This window comes from Gymnoscopelus microlampas, assembly GCF_963454915.1.
Source record: "Gymnoscopelus microlampas genome assembly, chromosome: 9".
Classification (NCBI taxonomy): Eukaryota; Metazoa; Chordata; class Actinopteri; order Myctophiformes; family Myctophidae; genus Gymnoscopelus; species Gymnoscopelus microlampas.
This window is the reverse complement of record NC_139946.1, coordinates 45,799,493-45,824,079: the sequence shown is the minus strand read 5'-3', so window position 1 is coordinate 45,824,079 and position 24,587 is coordinate 45,799,493. Positions and strand designations below refer to the sequence as shown.

At 40.2% G+C, this 24,587-nt stretch overlaps 2 protein-coding genes across 2 annotated transcripts in view; one reads left to right on the top strand and one right to left on the bottom strand.

Annotated features, from left to right (window-relative positions):
* Window positions 1-9,545: 9,545 nt before the first annotated feature.
* LOC311052164 (tRNA-specific adenosine deaminase 2-like) lies at window positions 9,546-10,093 on the bottom strand. The gene has a single exon (XM_084066987.1). It carries the CDS (start codon window positions 10,063-10,065, stop codon window positions 9,580-9,582), a length of 486 nt encoding a protein of 161 aa, XP_083923113.1. The 5' UTR covers window positions 10,066-10,093; the 3' UTR covers window positions 9,546-9,579.
* A 2,635-nt stretch (window positions 10,094-12,728) lies between these two features.
* LOC311051994 (uncharacterized protein) overlaps window positions 12,729-24,587 on the top strand; it is a 35,313-nt gene continuing 23,454 nt past the window's right edge. Inside the window, exons 1-4 of the mRNA XM_084066742.1 lie at window positions 12,729-13,035; window positions 14,320-14,493; window positions 22,973-23,071; window positions 23,461-23,557. Coding sequence (XP_083922868.1) covers window positions 12,747-13,035; window positions 14,320-14,493; window positions 22,973-23,071; window positions 23,461-23,557 — 659 coding nt within the window. The 5' untranslated portion in view covers window positions 12,729-12,746. The remainder of the gene's footprint in view (window positions 13,036-14,319; window positions 14,494-22,972; window positions 23,072-23,460; window positions 23,558-24,587) is intronic.

The following is a 24,587-nucleotide window of genomic DNA, read 5'->3' as shown; positions in this document are numbered from 1 at the left end:
TAGTAGTAGTAGTATAACACCTTCTGTGAATTCCATATCTACAGTAAAATGCAGTGGTTCTCATCAAACTTTTACATTTCAAGGACCCCCTTAACTCTGACAGTATACAAATGAACCAAATGGACCCAAATCTGCTGAATAAAAACATAATGCATTAGTACAGTGATTCTCAACCTGTGGCCGTGAGGATATTGTAAGTGGGCCCTCAACTAATTGGCAAAACAACACAATTTTAATAATATAACATTAATATAAAACAAAATGTATGTTTTAAAACAGTCGCATTTTTCCTTTACAATTTAGAAAAATGTGTTTTCATTGTGATACTGATGGGACTGTAACGTTAGTTCCAACCATCTGACCACTGAAAAAAAATCGTTTTTTTCTATCAATTACTCACCCCATGGACACTTATAATAATAATTTGATGACCAGCGGACCGGTAGGCAGCGGTTCCGGTAGGAGACACAAATTAAGGAGATTCTTTGTGTCTCCTACAGGAACCGCTGCCAGTCATCAAATTATTGGCTTAGGAATGTGACAAAATAAAAAAAAATATCCATGAATTCAAGTCTCCATGGGGTGACAAATCGATAGAAAAAATGTCATTTTTGGGGTTAACTATCCCTTTAAGTAAACCTCTAATTACTATTAATTCTATAATAATAAAGTAGGAATGCAATAAACTTCCACTCACCATCTGATCCAGCAGCACTATAGACACGTTGCTCAGGTGGTCGTAATGTCTTAGCCAATCACAGGAGCCCGCCGAGCCGAGGGCGCCGGTGCTACAGAGGACAAACAGGAGAAACATGGCTGTGATTGGTCGATCGATTAGTCCAGTCGCTCGATGCATGGTTGCGATTGGTTGATTGGTCTGTTTGTTGAGTAGTGTAGCTCTTGCTGTGTGCTGTGTCTGTGTTGTGAGTGTTTGAGACATTAATGAGCTACTGTACCTGGCCTGATGCTGCTCTTATGCTCCAGATGGGAAACGGAAAACAGACAGAAACATACATGAAGAAAGAGATGGAGGGAGAGACAGAAAGAAGGAGAGACAAACAGAAAAGGAGAGAGGGAAAGGAGAGGCGTGGGAGAGAGGGACAGAGTGAAAGTGAGAAATTCCCACTTTCCATCTCTGCCTGGGGAGGAAGTCGCCTAAGATAAAGAAAATCAAAAGTTATGAAATATAACTGATAAGCAGTATACTAAATATTTTACATTATATTCTGGGTGGCTATTACACAGTACAATTCTCGGTCCTTACATACCGGCGAATATAGCGAATATACGCAAAATTCGGACTCGTTACAAATAATTAAAAGACGCTTTTTCGCTCAATGTACGGAGCCATTGACTTTATAAGGTTTAAAAAAAAAACGCATTATTCGCACAAAAAAATCGCCCCGGTGTGTAAGGACCTTATGTGTTAAGAATTATTTTTTGGGGGGAGGGGGGCAAAAAAGGGGAGTGAGGTGGAGTTTGAAAAGGAGATATTTTAGACCGTGGTGGAAAATGGGGAGTGAGTCTATAGTTCTAACAGTATTATTATTGTCTCCGCCAGGCCGAAAGGCATGGCCGAGACTATGTTTTGCACCCTGTTTGCCCGTCCGTGCGTGCGTGCGTGCATCCGTGCGTCCGTGCGTCCGTGCGTGCGTGCGTGCGTGCGTGCGCGTGGTTCCGTCCGTGAACTGCCAACCTCCGGCACCGTTGGCTGGATTGCAACCACTCCCTGGATGCCAGAGCAGAACCTCTGCCCAAACATTTTCACATGGGCCTGTTATAGCGCCACCAGGAGGCCGATTCTTTGCAAAACAATTGTTTTGACAGTACTCCTACAGATTTAGTCCAAACATCACTCAAATCGGCACACAGTATCTCTATAGTCACTAAACATAAGGAGTCTTTCAGATGTTTCATATTCCATCCTGATTGGCTAAGATTGGCTTCCAAAGTTTGCAGGACTGCTCCGTTTGGAACAAAATAGCTCAAATCATGAACAAAGCGTGCGATTTACGTGAAATTTTGTGCGCACATTCCTACAAGGCCGAGTAAGAAATGCCACTATACATTTTTCAAATCAGCTTCATGGTGGTGCCATAACAGGCCAATTCCTGTTTTACCTATAACTGCACCGATCAGTGTAAAACTTTGTATGCGCACGCACTCCCTAGAGGTCAAGGAAAAACCTTTGCCCTGCAGTTTTCACATCTGCCTTAAAGGGCAAGACCACTTTGGTAGAGGTTTGGGTTGTGTAGTTACCTTGCCATGATGTAACTCCAAAGGTCGGCAAGAAATCAAAAATAATTGCTCCATTGATTAGAAATTGATAATTCAAAATATGCTCCTGATTGACTTACATTGTACGGTAAAACAGCTCTCAAAGTCACACTTTTAGGACAAAAACGAACGCAAACAAAGTTGATTCAGACAATATAGAACATCACCAAACCCAGTACTGTTTTTTTTTTAAATAAAAATGTCAACTTCCTGTTGATTTTGACATTTTTAATAAGTAGAAAACCCGGACTGGATCGGTGGATCCGGATCCAGATCTTCAAATAGAAAAATCAACAGGAAGTTGACATTTTTATAAAAAAAACAAACAGTACTGGGTTTGGTGATGCTCTATATTGTCTGAATCAGCTATGTTTGGGTTCATTTATGTGCTAAAAGAGTGACTTTGAGAGCTGTTTTACCGTACAATGTAAGTCAATGAGGAGCATATTTTGAATTATCAATTTCTAATCAATGGAGCAATTATTTTTGATTTCTTGCCGACCTTTGGAGTAACATCATGGCAAGGTAACTACACAACCCAAACCTCTACCAAAGTGGTCTTACCCTTTAAGTTTGCAGGAGTGGCCTTTTGAACAAAATGCCACAAATCATGAAGGGAGCTTCCCATTGCGATGAAACTTTGCACACACATTCGCACTACGTTTAGGAACAAATGCCACCCTTTTAACATTGCCCTATTAGAGCGCCACCAGGAGGCCGTTTTTTGCAAAACATTTGTTTTATATTACTCCTACAAATGTTGTCCAAACGTCACGCAAATCGGTACACATTATCTTTGAAGTCAAATGATCAAGACAGCTCCGTCCGATTTTTCATATTCCATCGTGATTGGTGCTTTCCCAAAATTGCTGGCCCACAATAACCTACCTGACCTGGTGGAAACCTGCTCAGAGGAGCACTTTTTATAGTTATTATTATTATTATTATTATTATTATTACTATACTATTAGTAGTACTAATAGAACTGCTATTGAACCTTTCTTGGGTTCTGTAAACTAGCTGACCGCCTAAGATTCTCCAATTAAACACACAGTGACAACAATTGTAGCTTTTGTAGTTTTATTGTCCATCCACACCTTGGTTTCTACAGTGCAAATGACACATAATTCACCATTACAATACAAAAAATATACCAATCAACTGATGAACTGACAATTACCAGCTGGATTGAATAACTTACTCCAAATATTACAACAGACAAAAAGGAAATGAAAATAAATACAGAAAAACATATTTTTTTGACAGAGAATAGAGGTCCACCAGGGACACTGCATGAGAGGATTCATAACCCTACATAGGGGGTTCCTTGAGGGAGTTCCAAATGGACCCTTACAGGTCTAACTCTGAGAGTGTACAAATGGGGGATCGGGCACATTTGGTTCCATTTATACACTATCAGAGTTATGGGGGTCCTCCTGCTAAAACTATACACCTGACAGTGTGTCAGTAGTTGTGTGGAATGAATAAAAGCAGTTTGTTTTTACTGTAACGAGTACAAACTAGTACAGAACTATCCATAGATTGCATTTCATTTTATTCAGTTCATCTATTTTCTCGTTAACAAAGTCACACAACTGTAATATGCCATTAAAGTTTAAATAAATACCAACACAGGAACATTATAACATTTTCTCAAAGATAATAGAACATTTATAAATAAAGACTAGCAAATAAATAAATAAATATAAATAAATAACTTGCTCCCATACGGGAGCAAGTCGCGACAATAACATATTGTAATGTAAACATTTTTTTTTTTTTTGGAAAAGACATATCTATTTGTTTAAAATAGAGTTGATAAAATAAAACGACATTTCAATATTTTTTATCCAGTAGATCCCTAGCTCTATGGTTGATCCCCATCTATAAATATTACATATTTGTATGAACTTTGAACTACAGGGCTCAAAATATTTTCACAGAAAATAAATCAACAATTATAATTGTCTTTTGTGTGCGTGTGTGTGTGTGTGCGTGTATGCGTGTGTGCGCGTGTGTGCGTGTGTGCGTGTGTGTGTGTGTGTGTGCGTGTGTGCGTGTGTGTGTGTGTTAGTGGTGTGTGTGTGTTAGTGGTGTGTGTGTGGTGTCAGCGTAGCAAATAGCAGATGCAGTTGTTGAAGATGATGTTTACTCTCCTTCCTGATCAGCTCCCATGATGCTTTGCTGTAACCCTGAAAGTACACAAAATACTACTGTTAAAACTCTGAAAGTACACAGAAATACTACCGTTAAAACTCTGAAAGTACACAGATATACTACAGTTAAAACTCTCAAAGTACACAGAAATACTGCTGTTAAAACTCTGAAAGTACACACACTAATGATACTTCTATCCCTGAAACTACACATAACACCAGTAAGTACACATAATAAAACTCGGGCGGTCATCTGAATGGGTAGAAGTAGAAGATCCCAGGTTTGATTTCCGGTAATGTGTCGAGGTGTCCCTGAGCAAGGCCCTTAACCCCTAACTGACCACTGGGGGTATAAATACTGTATGTATGTATGTATTACAGATGCTTACCATGTTGCGGAGAACATTCCTGGACAGTTTCCTGTAGTATCGTTTCAGCTTCCTGTTTGGTTTCTCCACTGACACACAGGTCTTCAGTTCGTCCGCCTGTCTGTGGACGATGACCAGGAACTCCTCCATCTTGCCGGCGTCCCAGGCTGCGGCGGTGGACGGGTCACCGTTGTCATAGAGACGAGAGAGTAGGACCAGACTGTCTTTGATGAAACGTATCCTGGACTCCACCTGCAGAGGAGAGAGAGAGAGAGAGAGTTAGACAACTGCTACATAATGAGTTCAAGTAGAATAAAACAGGATACCACCATTACACACATAAATTACAAGTGTTTGCTAGTTCTCAAAGTGGGATCCAGCCAGGGACCCCCTGGGGTCCCCAGCGAAATTTGTTAATATAGCATCAAAATCAGTTTAACCACTTTAACCCTATATGTACATCGGCTATTTAAAAAATGGCGCCGATCTACAGACAGACAGACAGACAGACAGACAGACAGACAGATAGATACCTCAGCTGTTGTCATATTCTCATAGAGGGAAAAGGGGAAATTAACAGGACATCTATCTTCAGTCATCTCTCCTCCCTGTAGAAACACAGTTAAAAGTATTAACGCTATTCTACACATTATAACAACAACAATAATAATAATAATAATACAAAAAAATAATAATAATAATAGTACTAATGTAGTAGTATAATACGTTCTTTGAAATCCATATCTACGGTATAATCCAGGGGTTCTCAAACTTTTACATTTCAAGTCTGACAGTCCCTGGTATAATGAATTATAGATACTTTTGCATTATAAAGCAGCCAAAATGTGTTATGATGACATATCATAACCACAGCCTATATCCACAATGCTTACAGAGAGCACAACAACATTCATAAGGCATTATAACCTTTCATGCAAAATGGGTGGCGCGATAACGAGCACTCGTGATACCTACTTTAGACGTAAAGTATTATAAATTCAAACTTATTATAATGCCTTATGACTGTTGATATAAGACATCAGGCATTATGAAGGCTCAGAGCAACTCTTATGTTGCATTATGCATGTGTTATAATATTATGAAGGTAGGTATAATACATTGTATATATATACACAGACTTCATAGAAAGTAAAGCTGTGAATCAATTAGAATATTAGTCACCCTGAATGACATGTCAGAAATGACACCTTACAATTAGGAAATTTAGCAAATGCTCTTAACCAGAGAGACTTGTGCAAATAAGCAACACTCATGATTACAGGACTATAGTATACCATAACAATGAACCTAGCATCAGTCCAAATAACATGCAATCTGAATCACATTCTTAACATTTTGTGGTCTGAATAAAAACAATGTATTAGTACAGTTATTCTCAACCTAATCCAAGCCAGAACACAAATAAACATGCTCTGAAAATGTTCTGTTTTCGAGATTTTCAAATGGGTCCTGCATCCAGAAAAGTTTGAGAATCATTAGTAAACATAAACTTATGACTATTATTTCTATAACAATAAATAACTAAGGTAATAAACTTCCACTCACCATCTGATCCAGCAGCACCATAGACACGTTGCTCAGGTGGTCGTAGTGTCTCAGCCAATCGCAGGAGCCCGCCGAGCCGAGGGCGCCGGCGCTACAGAGGACAAACAGGAGAAACATGGCTGTGATTGGTCGATCGATTAGTCCAGTCGCTCGATGCATGGTTGCGATTGGTTGATTGGTCTGTTTGTTAAGTAGAATAGCTCTTGAATTGTGCTTTGTCTGTGTTGTGAGTGTTTGAGACATTAATGAACTACTGTACCTGTTCTGATGCTCTTATTCTCCAGATGGGAAACGGAAAACAGAGAGAAACGTACATAAAGAAAGAGATGGAGGGAGTGTCAGAAAAAAAGGAGGAGAGACAGACAGACAGAAAAGGAGAGAGGGAAATGAGAAGTCGGGGGAGAGAGCGAGAGGGACAGAGTGAAAGTGAGAAATCCCCACTTTCCATCTCTGCTTGGGGGAGGAAGGCACCTTTCAACTGTTCAAAACTTTCTCCCTGCTTTTTTATACCACAACAATAAAAACATACCATAAGCTGAATATTAAATGACTTACATTATATTCTGGGTGACAATTACACAGTACTCAGGGTTCATTTAATTTCATTTAATTTAATTTAATTTTATTTATTTTTTTATTTGGGGGGCAAAAAATAACATTTATATATACATATATATACACACACACACACACACACACACACACACACACACACACACACACACACACACACACACACACACACACACACACACACACACACACACACACACACACACACACACACATTTGAGTTTAGGAGGAAAAAAAAAACATTTGTATAAAATAGTCAATAAAGTACCTAGAAAGAGAAAAATCATGCTTCCAATAGAAATAACTTATTCATCTATTTAAAAAAAAAAAATACTATAAAGGTATCACTAAAAGTATAAACAGGCCTGATAACTAGTTCCACAAAGCCATGATGAAACCACCTCTCAACTATTTCAATAAAGTCATGACATCATAGAACTACAGTATTTGAATAAAGTTATGAATGAAATGTGATCTCATTCTGTTTCTGTTTAGAAGGAAACTGAAACGCCGTGACGTCACCTGGACTCTCCCTCCTCTCCCTCTCTCGCGCGCTCTCTCTCGCTCGCTCTCTCTCTTTCTCTCCCCCCCTCTCTCTCTCTCTCTCTCTCTCTCTCTCTCTCTCTCGCTCTCTCGCTCTCTCGCTCTCTCGCTCTCTCGCTCTCTCGCTCTCTCGCTCTCTCTCTCTCTCTCTCTCTCTCTCTCTCTCACACACTCCCCCCCTGACGTCACGTCACGTGACCCAAGCAACTTGCTCAATGCTACCACCAGCGTTGCCAGACTCTGTGAGAGAAACAAGCTATCAGGTCTAGGAAAACAAGCCCAAAAGAAGCGGCCGGCCACACATGAGCACTTTAAACATATTCATCAGCTTCTTGAAAATAGCAGAACTACAAGCTCACAACGCGTCGCGACGCGGCGCGTTGTGAGCTTGTAGATCTGCTATTTTCAAATAAAAATGTGGGGGGAAATTATAATAAGCCGACCTGGCAACACTGGCAACCACATGTAAGCCGTAGCGTAGAGTTACATGTAAACAAACAAACAAACAGCGTGATAAGCAACCTTTAAAAAACTTTCAAATGGGATTGGAAGAGGAATTTGACAGCGAAAGTAGACCTTTCACTGACAATGAGTTAGATGTGAGAGTATATTGTGAAAATAATAAAGATAAAGATAAAGATAAAGAAAACTTTATTGTCCATTAAATTGACATAAAATGGAAATTTGTCTTTGGCACACCAGCAGTCAGTTACAACAATAAAACATTACAAAAATACACAGGTGCATTAAAATACTATATAAAAATGCACTCACATTAACACAACAACAGTGGTCATGAGCAGTGGCAATTTAGACTATTTAAACATTTTCTTATTTAAAATGTCCACAGCAGTTGGCACAAACGACGTTTTGTAACCCTTCTTGTTTGCTAATTTTGCCCTAAGCCTCCTGCCCGATGGCATCAAGTGAAACTCAGAGTGAAGAGGATGGGTAGAATCACTGTAAATCTGAATTGCTTTTTTGGTTATGGAGCGGTTGTATATGCCCTGAAGTTGCAATTGTTTGTCTCCAATGATCTTCTTATAAAAAGAATAAGAGGAAAGAAATGTAGTATTTAGTTTGCACTGTGACGCTCTTATTATAGTCCAGTAGGTGGCGGTACTGCACCAATTATGTATGCCAATGAACAGCCATAAAAAGGCATGGATGTAAATACAGTGGTGGGAAAAGTACTCACATTTCTTTCTTAAGTAAAAGTATCAATACTGCTAAGTAAAAATACTCCCTTAAATTTACTTGAGTAAAAGTGCAAAAGTATTGGTGTCAAAATGTACTTAAAGTACCAAAAGAAGAAAGTACTCATTATGCAGAATGCCCCATTTCCAGTTTTCAAATGTAGGCCTATATTATTTTTTAAATAGCAGATTTACAAGCTCATAATGCGTCAAATAATTGTAGTGGAGTAGAAGAACAAAATTTGCTTCTAAGAGTGGAGTACACTACAAGTTAAAGTATTGGAAATTGGAAATACTCAACTTAAGTACAGTTCTTGAGTAAATGTACTTAGTTACTTTCCACCACTGTGTAAATAATTACAAATTATTGAACTAGAGTAAATAAGGTAGTATTTACATACGTGTAGAGTAAATAACGCAGCCTTTATGCAAACGTAGAGTAAATTACATTGGATTTCTGAACATTGGTGAGGTTTACCATTTAATGATATTGCTTAATAGCAGAATAATCAACACAGATAGACAGAGACATTCATGATTACAATTATTTTTTCATGAGTACAGAAAGATGAATATACATTTCACCAACTACATAGAAATAACCTTGACATTACAATTTAAAACCCTTCCAATCACTCTCATTTTTGTTTTGTTTTGATAGGAGACCATGTGACCTTTTCCTCAGACAATAAAGCTGCATAATTGTTAAGAAAAAAATAATCCAATAAAATTGAAACGTTTCTGCTCGAGCCTCAAGGCTACCAAAGACAGAGTGTGGTGCAAGAGGCCAGCATTACAGTGTTGCCAGAATAAACAGAAAATGCTCATACACAAAAAAAACGTGAATAAATAAAAACATCCCAAAAAGCGATGATACAGTAATCCCAGCGTGGCACAGCCTCAGTCTTTCCTGGTTTTTGGTTTGGGTGCATTTGGATTCTCCTGTTTATAGAAGGTTTTCAGCATTTCCACTGCCTCTTCTGCCCTGTGGCCCGATTCACACTCGAACGAGGTGCCAGTGTGAGGTAATTGTGCCGAGGAGATGTCCAGCACAGAGCCACAGCCTCCAAACCTGTCATTCCCGCAGCCATACACCACCACTGGAACGTTGAGCAGCCGCAGGGCTCCTGCACACATGATGCACGGCTCCACGGTGACGTACAGCACCGTCCTCTCACACACGCTCCTGGCCTCCATGTTGCCACGATGACACCACTCCAGCACCTGGTCCAGGGCCACCATCTCTGCATGGCGAGTGGCATTCTTGGTCTCGTTGACTTCGTTCCTGCCCCTGCCCACAACTTCATTGTTGTACACCATGAGGCATCCCACAGGCACCTCTCCGTTCTCCAGAGCGTCTTTGGCCATATCGAAAGCGCTCGACATCCACTTCTGAATGTCCTCTTCAGTTGGATAAAAAGACTCCCCCGAAGCAGTTGTTACCTTGCACTCCGTCCCCATAGCAAACCAAGAATGACTTCATGTAAATATAAAACACCCAGTTAACAAAACCCAGAAAACCAGAAACAAAACATACCATCATTTATTTACATGTATTTCACGTTCTGCAACACCACTGACAAGAGGTAAGATCGAGATCGGATTTACTTTTTAAATTACCGATGTCGGTCATGCCCAAGGATAGGGTCTATGATGTCAGGCTTGGATGTTTCGGTTAGCTCCATATATGGAGCTCCAGGGGTCTATGATGTCAGACTTGGGTAGGTCAGTCATCTCCATATATGGGGATGTCAGGATTGAAAAGGTCAGTTATCTCCTTATATGGGGTTCCGGGCATCTTGACACGGTCTAACTCGCGGTGGTATCCATGTATGAACAAGACCAGGAGTGTCAGCCCATTTTGCCCATGTATGGAGAAAACAGGTACAAAACATGCCCATGTATGGACGAAAGGGGGCTTTTCTGACTGGGACTTTTCTGGCTGGGACCTAAGGACAAATGGACATGCCATGTATATGGACGAAAAGATACAGAGCCTCATGTAAGCCATACCCTTCGGGTCTGGCAACAATAATGCTGGAAAGTATGCTCTGAAACATTCTTTACACCGCTGTGTGTGTGTGTGTGTGTGTGTGTGTGTGTGTGTGTGTGTGTGTGTGTGTGTGTGTGTGTGTGTGCGTGCATGTGTGCATTCATACAATGATACAATTTCCACATTATACTGGCCATCACCGATGCTTATGGCATCACTGATGCGAACACCAACGTTGTTTGAGCCCATCTGTATTTCTGAGGGGGGGGGGATAAACTTAACTCATAAATGTTTGATAGTAGCCGTTGGTTTAAAAGAAAAATCTTAATTCCTTTATACAGCGTTGCGTGGGCAAAAGTAATATAGGGCAGGCAACGGTTAACGTCACTAAATTGACAGTAACTTTCTTTTTTTACAAAGTAAAACTACATCGAACTACAACTACTGGGTCTTCAGCCCACTAGTCTGAGGTGGGTTGAAGGCAGTTGAGGAGGATGGAAGAGGAGAGGGTCGAAGGCTGGAGAGACCAAGAAGAACCACGATGCTGATGCAGCAGATAGTTCTTAATCAATCTGTTGGCAGATTGGTGGGGGTCTCTGTGCTGTGGTGGGCTGTGTTGGCAGATTGGAGAGGTTCACAGAGCTCATGGTTGGAGATGTGATGATGAACCTGTGCGGCTGCTGCTCTGTCCAGGATCTTGCTTGACTAATTTGCATGGCGTTGTCAAAATAGGGATCCAAATCTAAGATATACATCATCCTCCTCCTCTTTGGATGGTGATGACTTTAGCACCATCCTCATCATCCTTATCATCCTCATCCTCATTAACTCCCCCAAAGAGTATGAGCACAGCCGTGTGGTGGATGCGCTCAGTGGGAACCTGCTTGTCATTTATCCCTTGGGGCAATGTCTCCCAACGGAAAGAGTCTGTCTTTGTCTGTGTGCAAAATGTACACATCAATCTGACCCGAGGGCAGAGGTCAAGGACGCCAATACTGTGGGTCACGCCAGGGTTTATGTGGTCAAATTGTGGACAGTCCATAGTAATCCATCCATGCTTAGAAAGACTGAGGGTAAACCCCTGGCAGCCACAGTGCTCTGCTTTATGGTCAAACACCAGGGACACCTCAGGCAGGCAACTTGATCAACCATAACTGACTCATTTATATATTTATATTTAGATGTATTCATGTATTTATTGCCTGATTTATTTATTGCATTGACTTTCATGATGCTATTTTATATTTATATTTTTATATTATATTTTATAGCTGTGTTTTTTCTTATTCATTTAAAATATATATTGTATTAAATGTCATTCCACTGTGTAAAATGGACTTGAATAGAATTGTCTCCACTTGGGCCTCCCGTTTTCCTCCCAGGGCAGTTAGAACACCTCCAATGATGTATGTGAACATTCCTTCTTTACTCTGATGAAGACTGAGGCCTTGTGGTGTTTTTATCATGTCTGTTTAAATAAACACTTGAACTACACTCATCTCCTTGATGTACTGAACCACTTTCAACCTGATGTCCCTTTTGGCCATGTCATTAAATGTCATAGATGCAAATCAGTCTCATACTTATTCACTGTTGACAGTCTGTACAATGTACATATATTTTAATATTCAATCAATTTACAATCACTGGTGATCTGTCAATGTTGATAGATTGCACATTTATACTTATATTATACCTATATTTAATATATACGTTAAATCTGTTAGACTGTGTGATGTTGATCTATCTATCTATCTAATTTAATGTAATCGTATTCAGTGACAGTTACACACCTCCTCCACCAGGGGGCGAAAGGCATTGAGGCAACAGTGTCTGGATCCTTTATTGCGCATGCTTAAAACTCTTTGACCCGGAAGTAATTGCATGTTTTGCAACTGTTTTCCGCGTCGCTGAACGTGAACGCATCTTCATTATACCTCTATGGAACGCATAGAGTTATAAACCTCTTTGTAGAAGCGTATCATTGAACTACCTGGTAACTAGGTTCTGGGACTTGGCAGAAAATATTTGCATAATAATATAATGCTGTGTAGAAGAAACGTCGTGGTGAAAAATGTGTGATAAACGAGGTAAAATGTGTCACATAGAGTCTGTACGGCTGTCGATAAATGAACAGCTGACGTCGGTGGGAGAGGAGATATTGTGTGTTTTGGAAAAACAGCGTGGTGATGTTTGTTGTGTGAAGCTTGTCAGAGTGGTTGTGTTGGAGCGCCTCAGTGCGGCTGCAGAGTTCATGTGCAACCTCTTCCAGAGAGAGATAGAGACACTAGAAACTCTGCTGAAGAGACAAAACAAACTGCTGCACGTGATGCTACAGCCACACATCACACTACACAGAGCAGGTTTGTTAATGCTGCATTTATACCACATGTTTACCACTGTTGGACTGTACATACTCATAGCTAAGATACTTATAGCTAAGTTAACATGTTTACCACTGTTGGACTGTAAATACTCATAGCTAATGATACTTATAGCTAGGTAAACAGATGAGTTTTGTTTGCAGTTTGTCCATCACTTCAAAGAGAGAATAATTCATCAATCCATTTGTTTCTTTTATAGTCTTATGTTTTATTCACTCAATGTCATAACATGTGGCTGAGGACATTATACCAACCACATTAGGTAAAGCTTCAAAGTAATACTTTTACTAAGTAATCTGTAGTGTAGATACTTCCCATCCCCTGAAGACACTTTGGGTGTGTGTTCTTATTAGTTTTGTCCATAAATGGTACAAAGTTAATGTAAATAGCATGTTGTTTAGACAGATGCTAGTAGGGATGCACCGAATATTCGGCCACCGAAACATATCGGCCGATAATGGTTAAAAAATGCAATTTCGGCTTTCGGCCGAAAGGGTTTTTAGGCCGAAAAAATATCACCGAAAGACACCGAAACATATCGGCCGATATCACCGAAAGACACCGAAACATATCGGCCGAAAGAAACCGAAACATATCGGCCGACATCACAGAAAGACACCGAAACAATGCTATAATCTTTTTAAAATCTGGGATAAAATCCGGGATAATCTTATTATATAATTATATAAATGTTTACATTTTACAATCTTTCAGCAGTCTGTCTGGAATTAATGTATGCATTCAAAAGTGCTTAATAAATGTTTTATGGACCCATAATAGTGATTATTATTTAAGTTAAGTTTTGCCATAATCATGTATTTTGCCATAATCAGGTAGCTGATCAACATTGGTAAACAAATAAATTAATTATATATATTTATCATATTCGGCCTTTCGGTATTCGGTTTTCGGCCAACTGTTTTCTATTTTCGGCATTCGGTTTCGGCCAAGAATTTCCCATTCGGTGCATCCCTAGATGCTAGGTTTATGTTTACCTGGTATCCTAGTTTCTTTGAAGCAGTATTATTTTCTTTGCACTCTACTGAGGTAGACAGTGTAATGTATTTGGGCAGGCTGCCAGAATCGATTATATGTATGAGAATTCATGGTTACCACTGTTTGAATCTGTAGGTCATTTTTGTATTTTCAATACTGAAGATTGTGACCAATCAAATGAATAAATACAAATAAATGTGGAATGAATCTCATCCAATGAGAAAAACACTTTGAGTTGTTCTCTCCTCCATCTGTCTGTTTGTAAAGAGGTTTCCCCTGAGAGCTACCCCAGTCTGGTCCAGGAGGAACCTCAAGCTCCACAACATGAGGAGAGGAGCCCCAGTATGGTCCAGGAGGAACCACAACCTCCACAGATTAAAGAGGAGGCTGATGTGACAACATTGACATTACTACACAGTATGAGCTGTGACACTCTCTCAGGTAAAACAAGACTCTCTCTGTACGTCAGACCCCCCCATCTATTTTGTGCCAGGGACAACCCCCCCCCCCCGCGCGGGGACGGGCGGTATAAAGTCGGCGAAAATGTTCTCTGTCTGTCTGCCTAGAACACAGAGGTAAAGTGAAGTAACAAAGTACATTTACTCAAGTACTGTATAAGCGTGCATCCGTGGTCCGTCAACAACACAGCCGGGGTGTCTCATCTGGGTTAGGGTGCCTCGGAGGCGCTCAAACATGTTCTTGGAGCCCCAGATTAATATGTATTTGTCCACAGACCCCCCCCCCCCCATCTATTTTGTGCCAGGGACCCCCCCCCCAGGGGGTATAAAGTCGGCGAAAATGTTCTCTGTCTGTTTGCCTACAACATAGAGGAGGTGTAAAGTAACTAGCCTGCTGCCATTCAGGATGGAAAACGAAATTGTCCTTTTGGTTTTGGAGTGAAGTATAAGTCAGTTTCATGAGGGGCTACAAGTATTGATATCAACAGAAAACTCTCAGTTGGATAAACACTATACAGACCGACAGAGACACACACACACACACACACACACACACACACACACACACACACACACACACACACACACACACACACACACACCAAAGACAGAAACGTATACAGCCACCGTTAATCTCAGCTAATTGTCGTTGATGTGAAAAATGCGCATACAGGCACTTAATGAGCCATCATTAACGTACTGTTACGTGCGCATTTGGGTTGAAAACTTCTGTCGCTTCTCTAATCTAAAATAAACCCACGGCCACATGGTTTTTAGTTTGGCAAATTTGAGATGACAACAGCAACAGCTTGGTTACATACAAGGCTAGTATATTTGAGATGTAGTAGGCTACTGCTCACTGATGAGCCTTCCAGTCTGTCTAAGGCGAGAGAGAGAGAGAGTGTGTGTGTGTGTCTGTCTGTCTGTCTGTCTGTCTGTCTGTGTGGAAGCTTGATGATGCAGGGTTAGTGTGTGTGTGTCTGAGAGGGGCGGGGAGGAGCAGTTGCGCTCAACTTGAATTATACGTCTCCACTCCACGGTGCTTTACCTATGGTAACATAATACATAATAATATGCCATTTACCTTCGATAAATGCCGTCTCCCGCTATACGCATATAGCGCATGATGATACCTTGATGAAGGTACATTTTTGATATGTCGTGCAGCTTTAACGCAGCTTGTATGCAGAGGTGTGAAGTAACTAAGTACATTTACTCAAGTACTTTTCTTAAATTTCAGTCACAGTGATTTGAACCGACGGCAGGCGTGTGTAGTAGGCATAGAGGCGAGAGGCGTGTCTAGTACCATAGTTTGAGAAGACAAGACCGCCCGTTCACAGTATGGGAAAGTATCCCCATTGGCTTAAAGGACAGCCAATGATTGAAAACATGTCGCGAATATATCGAACACATGTCGAACACATGGATTGTAGGTCAGTCTCTTCTAAGACCAAGGTGCTTTTCAAGCTGGTAAAAAATAAATAAATATCACTTTATCTGTTCTAATCTAACAAGACTAAGTCCAAAAAAATCACTAGAAGCACATAGATGCTGTTAGGTCAGATGGGTGTGGGATCAGAAACAAGTTCAAGTTTCAAGGTGTTTGTCACATTCACAATTTAACCACTTAAACCGTATATACATTTGCCTATTATGACATGTACAGCATAGGGACGCTAGGGTTCGTCATGTGGTTAAGTTTCGATACAGTGTTGTATTAAAAAATAGGTTTGCCATTGCCACTCTAGTTTACAGTAAATGAGTGTGGTCACTTATAGAGGAGGTGAAGTGCATTTCTCAAAAAGATTTATTGTGAAAACAAAATGAGTTCTCTAATCTCCACTGCAAAAAGCAAACATCCCCACATACCTGTGTCCTTTTATTTTTTAACTTGTGTTTATTGAGCACCATTAGAGCTCCAATTACATAATTAGACACAAGGAACAATATTTTCTTCAGCCTCGTAGTAATCCAAATAATTGATTTTATTAAACATACTCTACCACACTGAAGTCCACTGGTTGAGCAGAGGAGCTTATTTTCTTTTTCTTTTATTATTACGTGCAGAAACTGAACTGCTCATTAACGAGAAAGGGAAGCCAGTGGCAGAGTCGGATGACCCTGACAGGCTTCATGAGCTTACATTTTTGGTGGATATAATAGATCACTTAAATGTGTTTAATGTTAACATGTAAGGCTGCAACAGAGTCGTTACAGAATACTACTACAAATTAAATTAGCTCTGTTTCCTGGGGCAACCCAGACATTTCCGCTTGCAGTCTGTGTGTGTTGCTTATGGGAATATTTACAACATGGACAAAATATCACAGCTGAAACATACGTTTCAGAATCGTTTCCAGGTCAGCTTGATAGCCTGGTTTATAATTGTCTATAGCCTATTAACAACAGTGCGTAATGACAGCTGTTCTTTTAATGTCAGAGAGCTAATGAGCGGTGGATCAGGCACAAGTATCGATATAAAAACAATACAAATAAGGTTCAAGCATAGACTGTAAAAAAGCCACACCCCTGGTTTCTACAGACAGTAAATGAAACCGATTTTTCAGCTATTTGAAATCCGCCATCTTTGATGTATACAAAAAAAAGTAACCGGCAATAGGAACCGGAAATCAATCTCTAAATGAATGCTATTAGTTGGGTAGCTTGTCAATCAAGAGCGGGGGCGGGGAATGAATGCTATTGGTTGTGTAGCTTGACAATCAAATCATCCAGCTCTCCTAGAGCATAAGCTACTTAAATATAAATATAAATAGGACCATAATTTACCAAAACGCATATCATGGTGATTGAAAGAAGACTTTAAACTAGCGACTGGAAGCATATAGTATTTATGACAGTGTTTATTAAAGCAATACAAGGTAGTAGGGCTGTGAGTATCGTTTTGCTATCTCACGATTCGATTCGATTCCGATTCTTGGGGTCACGATTCCGATTTTTATCGTTTTTTTTTCAAAACAAACGATTTTCGATTCAAATCGATCTTTTTTCGATTCAAAGCGACTCTCGATTCAAAACGATTCTCGATTCAAAACATAGGATTTCAGGATCTACTCCAGTCTGCTGGCATGAAAGCAGAGTACATATAATTGTAAAGGTTTTATCAACTGATAATAATGTAAACACACAAAGGTAAATCCAAGACAACATGTCTAATTTATTTATGCTTGCACACATTTTAAGTAACTTATACAAAAATGTACTTCTGAGTCTGACACTCAGTAAGTTCTCAGTTACCAGAACAACAAGTTAAAGTAATAAAACTGCTGTAACATAAATAAATGGTAAATGGTGCATTTATATAGCGCTTCTATCCGAAGCGCTTTACATTGATTGTGCCATTAACCCATTCACACACACATTCATACACCGATGGTGGAGGAAACCATGCAAGGCACCAACCTAATTAGGGGTTCAGCGTCTTGCTCAAGGACACTTTGACACTAACTCTAGGGGAGCGCCTCAGCCCGGGATCGAACTGGGAACCTTGCGGTTTTCCAGTTAATTTTGGTCCCTAAGATTCTGTTATTTGTCTGTTTTATTTCAAAGATAAAGTATTTATTCTTCTTATTTTCTATTCTCTTAAGAAAAAAACTTTTCCCATATCCTTTCAATGTGTTTCTTTACACTTGTTTTGTGTAAAGCACTTGTTTGATGAAAAGTGCAATGTAAATCAAATGAAAAGGTAGGAAGTTATTACTAATAATAGGCATGACCTCACACATTATACACAGTGTAGGTTAACATAGAAATATAATATACTGTACACACACACACACAGGTAATATATTTTAAAAATGTGTTGTGTATTAATAATAAATAGTAGGTTAATTTGATTTTACCTCAAGTGCTGCAGCCTCTTTTATCACTCCGGCATGGATGTCCAGTTGGTCTTCTCCAGCAAGGAAAGACAGTGCTTTAAACCTGGGATCGAGTGCAGAGGCCTTGTGGAGAAGGGTTTTGGTTAGCGCTGTATCTCTTAGTCAGATCCTCATGCATCACTCGTTTGATGTCCCTGACAAATGTTGAGTCATCAGGAGAGACCCCCTCTGTCTCCTCAAGCAGATTGGCAAGCAATCTTTATTTCTGCGTCACTTAGTGTGGAGGTGTCGGGTGTATTATTTTTTCGCACCCCAGGAGAGACGAGAGCTGCGCATATAGCAGGCTGCTGTTCCAGAAAGCGTTCGAGCATATCGTGCGCGCTATTCCATCTGGTCGCGACGTCAATGGTTAACTTGTGCTCGTCCAAATCCAGAGCCTTCTGACTCACTTTCAGGGCATCAGACGCATTGGTGCTCCTATGGAAGTATCCAGTGATTCTTCTAATCCTCCCTAGCACCCGTGACGCAGTATTGAGCTTCAGAGCTCGCTGGGCTGCGAGGTTGATCTTGTGTGCAAAACATGTTACGTGCGTTCTCCTCAAGCTGGATAGCAGAAGTCATGTTAGATGCGTTATCAGTTACAATCACCAAGTCCGCGAGCGATAGGTTCCATTCTTTTGCGACCGAGTGAAACGTTTGATTAATGTTGACAGCAGTATGACTTTCATGCATCACCCTCGTTTGTAAGACTTTAGACTCGAGCTGCCATTCATCTGTGATGTAGTGGGCGGTGAATGTACCGAAAGACTCTGTTGCCCTAGATGTCCAATGATCACACGTAAGAGCTACTCTGGTGGCTTTGGTCACTGCTTCCCCGACTCTAAGCTTCGTCTCTCTGTAAAGTTGAGGTACAGCAGTATCCGTAAAGTAAGTGCGACCTGGTATGACATACCGTGGCTTCATCGTCTTCATCATGAACCTAAAGCCTTCTCTCTCCATTACGCTGTATGGGCGCAGATCTTTTGCAATGAAACAAGCGATGGATCTACTTATCATCTTTGACCGTTCAGAATTGTGTGGTAACTTTGAACAATCCTCGATTGTGTGTTGACCAGCTGCTGTTGTTGGTGCCGAATCCGATTCCTCTGTCAAAAACTCTTTGTGATGTCTTTCCATATGAGCTTTTTGATTGGAAGTATTCCTGAAATACTTTACCCTACCGTTGCAAACTTTACAAATCGTATGAGTCATGTCAAGCTCTTTCTTGCCCGGTTGATGGTAAAATCCAAAGTGTTTCCAAATGGTTGCTCTCAAAGACCGCAGCGGCGGCTGTATAACTTTTTCCTCGTCCATTTTTAGCCGCGGCCAACAACAACAGCAACATGTGTTACAAACACACTACACAAAGCACAATAAACATAGCCAGCATGCCCAGCGGCGGTTTAAAAAAAACAAAAATAGATTATTGAGAAATGAGAATCGATTCTGAATCGTCCAACATGAGAATCGCGATTCGTATTCCAATAGATTTTTTCCCGACACCCCTACAAGGTAGTGTAGGTCCAAAAATAAAAAAATGTTGCAGCCTCTGCTGTCATTGCAGGTCTTCAGCGGAGTCGTGCATTACCCAGAATTCCATTTGTTGTTTTATACTATCTACGGATCGTTTCTCTTAGCCAGTGAAGCTTTAGTTACCGTGAGCTGTGCTTTCTTATGCTGTTGTTTTTCCATCTTCAAATCCTATAAAGCCATAAAAACAGTGTGATATTCATTTTTGTTACTAGAGGTAGTTCCGGGCCAAACAGGAAACCGGTGCATTTCCGTTTTTGTTTTCCGGCCGGATGACGTCATTTTCGCAGGAAGGACGCCCCACTTCACTCTCAATAGAAAATATGTTTATAAAAGGCTTTCGGGGGTGAAATTCATGGAGTGGGTGTTGTGAAACATTTGCCACTCACAAAAGATATACAATTTAACTTTATTTTTTTTATTTCTTTAAAGTTACCTAGTATAACTTTAAGGTAAGAAAATCAAGTCTAAAGTTCGTCAAAAACCCATCCGCTTGCATTGAAAAATAAATCTTTCTGACACCAACAGGGGTAAAACAGCGAAACTACAGGCCATTCATATGAACTGTCACTTGAACTCACTTCCTTATTAGACTCAATGCACAACTCTCAAGCTGGCCCCTTGGGTTCAAGGAGGCTTTATTTTATTTGCAGTGAAATATACTGTCCAAGAATTGTCCCAGACACCATATATCACTGTCTCAGATGCTGTTTTACATGTATACACTCACAGCATACACAAGTGGTCCTAAAAAGTTTAAATTTGCCCAATCAGCTTGTGACCTAAAATGAGTCTGGTGGTTTACTCTCATTTTATCTTTTGTCTAGACTTCCTGCACCTCCCTGTGTGTAAAGAGGAGGTTTCCACTGAACAGCAGGAGAGGAATCCTAGTCCGATCCAGGAGGAAACAGAGCCTCGACAGATCAAAGATGAACAGCAGGAGCTACCTCAAAGACCAGAGGAGGCTGCTGGGTCAACGCTGACATTACTAGCAGTGAAACATGAAGATGATGATGAAAACAGAGAGACGGAGCCTCTAGCCAGCACCTCAACTCTACACTTGAAAACACAAGCTGATGTAGAGGACTGTGGAACGTCACAACCAACTAGTGATGGCCAGCTCCTCTCTTCACACTGTTCTGAATCTGACACTGAAGACAGGGATGCGTGGGAGGAGACTAGGCAAGATCAGTCAGGTTTAAAAACAGTGAAATCACACAAGACACAACATCTGGAAGAACAAAGATCGTCTTTGAGCAACCGGCTGTCCCAGGACCTGAAATCATTAAAACAAACTACATCTATGAGGAGTCACACAGGGAAGAAAAGCTTTAATTGTACAGAGTGTGGCACAGGCTTTGGTCAAATGAGGGATCTAAAACGACACATGAGGATTCACACTGGGGAAAAGCGATTTACTTGTACAGTTTGTGCCAAAGGATTTGCTCGAAAGGATGGGCTGAAGACACACATGATGACCCACACAGGGGAAAAGCCCTTTACTTGTACTGTTTGTGCCAAAGACTTCACTCGAATGGCTATTCTGAAGATGCACATGAGATCTCATACAGGAGAAAAGCCCTTCCCTTGTACTGTTTGTGCCAAAGGCTTTGCTCGAAAGGATGATCTGAAGACGCATATGAGGACCCACACAGGGGAAAAGCCCTTTACTTGTACTCTTTGTGCCAAAGGCTTTGCTCAAAAAGGTGAGCTGAAGACGCACATTAGGACCCACACAGGGGAAAAGCCCTTTACTTGTACAGTTTGTTCCAAAGGCTTTGCTCAAATGGGAGATAAGAAGAAACACATGAGATCTCATACAGGTGAAAAGCCCTTTACTTGTACAGTTTGTGCCAAAGGCTTTGGTGATATCAGCAATCTTAAGCGACACATGAGGAGCCATGCGGTGGAAAAGCCCTTTCCTCGTGCACTTTGTGAACAAAGATTCAGTCTAAATCAAAATCTAAAGAGGCACATGAGGACCCATACAGGTAAAACATCAACATTAATTGTAGTTTGTTGCAAATGTATTGTCATGGTCAAAATGCACCTCTTAACACATTGACTGCCTGAGATTAAAACATTGTTTCTCATCCCCATGCCAGAGTTTTTTAACCTTAAATTGACGATCTTTGGAGAGCTGCGGGAGCCGCCAAGGGTACACCGAAGTAAACAAAGAGTGTCTGGGGGTGGGCAAGGGTCCCCTCTATCCATAGGAGCAAAACATCGCCGGTTGAATAAGGCTCGTTTTCACCCCCCAAAAAATTATTTGAGCTAGATGTGTTTTTCTACAAATCCTAATATAGGACTGGACGGAGGTGACGTTCTTTGGGACGACGTCACATCCGTCCATTCCTTCTCTCAGAGTCAAGGTATCATTCCTAAGTTGTGTTAGAGTGCGCTCTTGTCAAATTAATTGTGTTGGATTTGAAAGAATGCATATATGCATTCTTGGCAGGCAATGTGTTAAGAAACAATTCAATTGTTTCAATGCAATTCATACAGGATAAAATTCTGTTTGTTGAACTAAAATTTATTTTTTATAAAGGAGTCTGAGTTGACACATGATATATCAATACTGAACAAACATATTGTCGCTCCAATGTAGTTGTTATTTAGTCACAGACCTTTCATTGGTTTACTATTTATAAAACTCACAGACTTTAAACCTGGCGTCCCTTTTGTTGGGAATATCATTAAAGGCAAAAATAGTGAAATTAGCTCATGTACATGCTCACAACTTGTCACTTTGTGAGCTTGTAAATCGGCAATTCTAACTACTTTTGTGCAACACTGTCATACAATTAATTACATATAAAATAGGCATTCATTTATGAGGGAAAAAATATACAATTATTCATTGTAATCCAACATGACAGTGACAAGTCCTGAATTAAACAATCTGACGATGACAATATGACCACATTAAATCAACTTTGTTTTGTATTACTATTCTCAAGATGTTCCCACACGTCATAATTCTCCCCAATCTTCAAATCATGAGTATTTTCATGTTTCATGTTAATAAGAATGTTATATTGTTTTGTGTTCTAGCAGATGACAAGAAGCAGCGACAGTCCTCCTCTAATGGGGACCCTGTTAAAAAGAAGAGCCGAACTACCACCTCTGAACTGCAGGGGGAGCCTAGTGACAGTAAGGGAGACAAAATATATATTCTTCTCCTTATTCTTATTCTTAATATTATTTTATGTATTTATGAATACAAGTAAATCTGCTTTACTATAGGTATTTATGAATATAAAAATATCTGCTCTACTATCTAAGGATGGAAGAAACAATATAGAACAATAATAGAGTTATCAGGCCTTACTTTGTCTTTAAAGAGTTTAGATGTCAAGCATTGGTTTGTTTCTGGCCATTTTAGTATAATTATTTTTAACATCAAACTATCCATTACTAATGGATAATAATGTTATGGTGGTGTTTATAGTTATCATTCATAAATGTACCACTATTGAAGGATAAGCTCAAAGGTTAATATTTGGATAATTCCATTGGATTGTGTATCATTTTCTGTACAGAGGTTCATTCATTGCTGGGAGTGAAGGGTGACAACAAGTCCAAGAAGAAGAGGGCAGGCCGGCCCAAAGGCTCCAAAAGTAAAGACAAAGACTTCAGGTACATCTAAAAATCACTTCTAAAATGGGTTGATAGGTGTGGTATAACAACTACATACCATGGCTAAGAAATCTAATGTCTTTGTACAGTTCTATCTCACACAATCCTTATATTGATTTAATCCTACTATAATTCTAGTAACCCGTCTGTAGTGGTAGGTGTCTGTAGTGGTAGGTGAAGCTACCCGGTTCTCCTCAGTTGCTGGACCAATTGCTCTGATTTTGCACACAGCCATTGACCATTACCATCTGAACTTAACTGTGAAGCCTGTTTTTCAATTTCACCAAATCTCAGCTTCTTATTAGCGTTTTTGTGTCAAACACTGTCGCCATGGTTACGGGGCTGCCCAGCTATGGGACGAACTGCCTCCCGGGTTAACAGATCATGTGCGCATATCCCCCCACGGATGCGTCGACCGGGTATGGTCTAGTATGAATAATTACCACTGGGTAATATGTTAATTTCTTCTGTTTGTTTATCCTCTCTGTCTGTCTGTCTGTTCCTCTGTCTGTTCCTCTGTCTGTCTGTCTCTCTGTCTCTGTCTCTGTCTCTGTCTCTGTCTCTCTCTCTCTCTCTCTCTCTCTCTCTCTCTCTCTCTCTCTCTCTCTCTCTCTCTCTCTCTCTCTCAGATCCACATGAAGAAGACAGTGCCATCAGTGTATCACTACACTGTCAGTCTCTTTCCAGACCTTCACAATGGGACAGTGTCCATTCATAATATAATATGTGATAAAGTTCCTGTTTTGTCAACTAACTTTCTGTTCATCTTTAACCCTTTCCTCAGTTTATGATGTGCATATGAGTGCACACTTTACGTTTATAATGATTCTGAATGACTACCTGAGATTTATATTTCCGTTTGTTTTTGATGCACTAAACATAGTTTGCAATAGACAGCTATTGAATATATTGGCTAATTTAGTCATTGTCACATATTTTCAGAAACCAACCAGAACCCAAATTATTTGTGTGAAGTAATGTCATTGTTATCGTTTACTGTGAGGTTCTGGCTACTTAAATGACATTCCTG

Bases quoted from the DNA above. Each gene is read 5' to 3' on its own strand.
- LOC311052164 (XM_084066987.1), bottom strand. From the start codon at position 10,065: ATGTCGAGCGCTTTCGATATGGCCAAAGACGCTCTGGAGAACGGAGAG.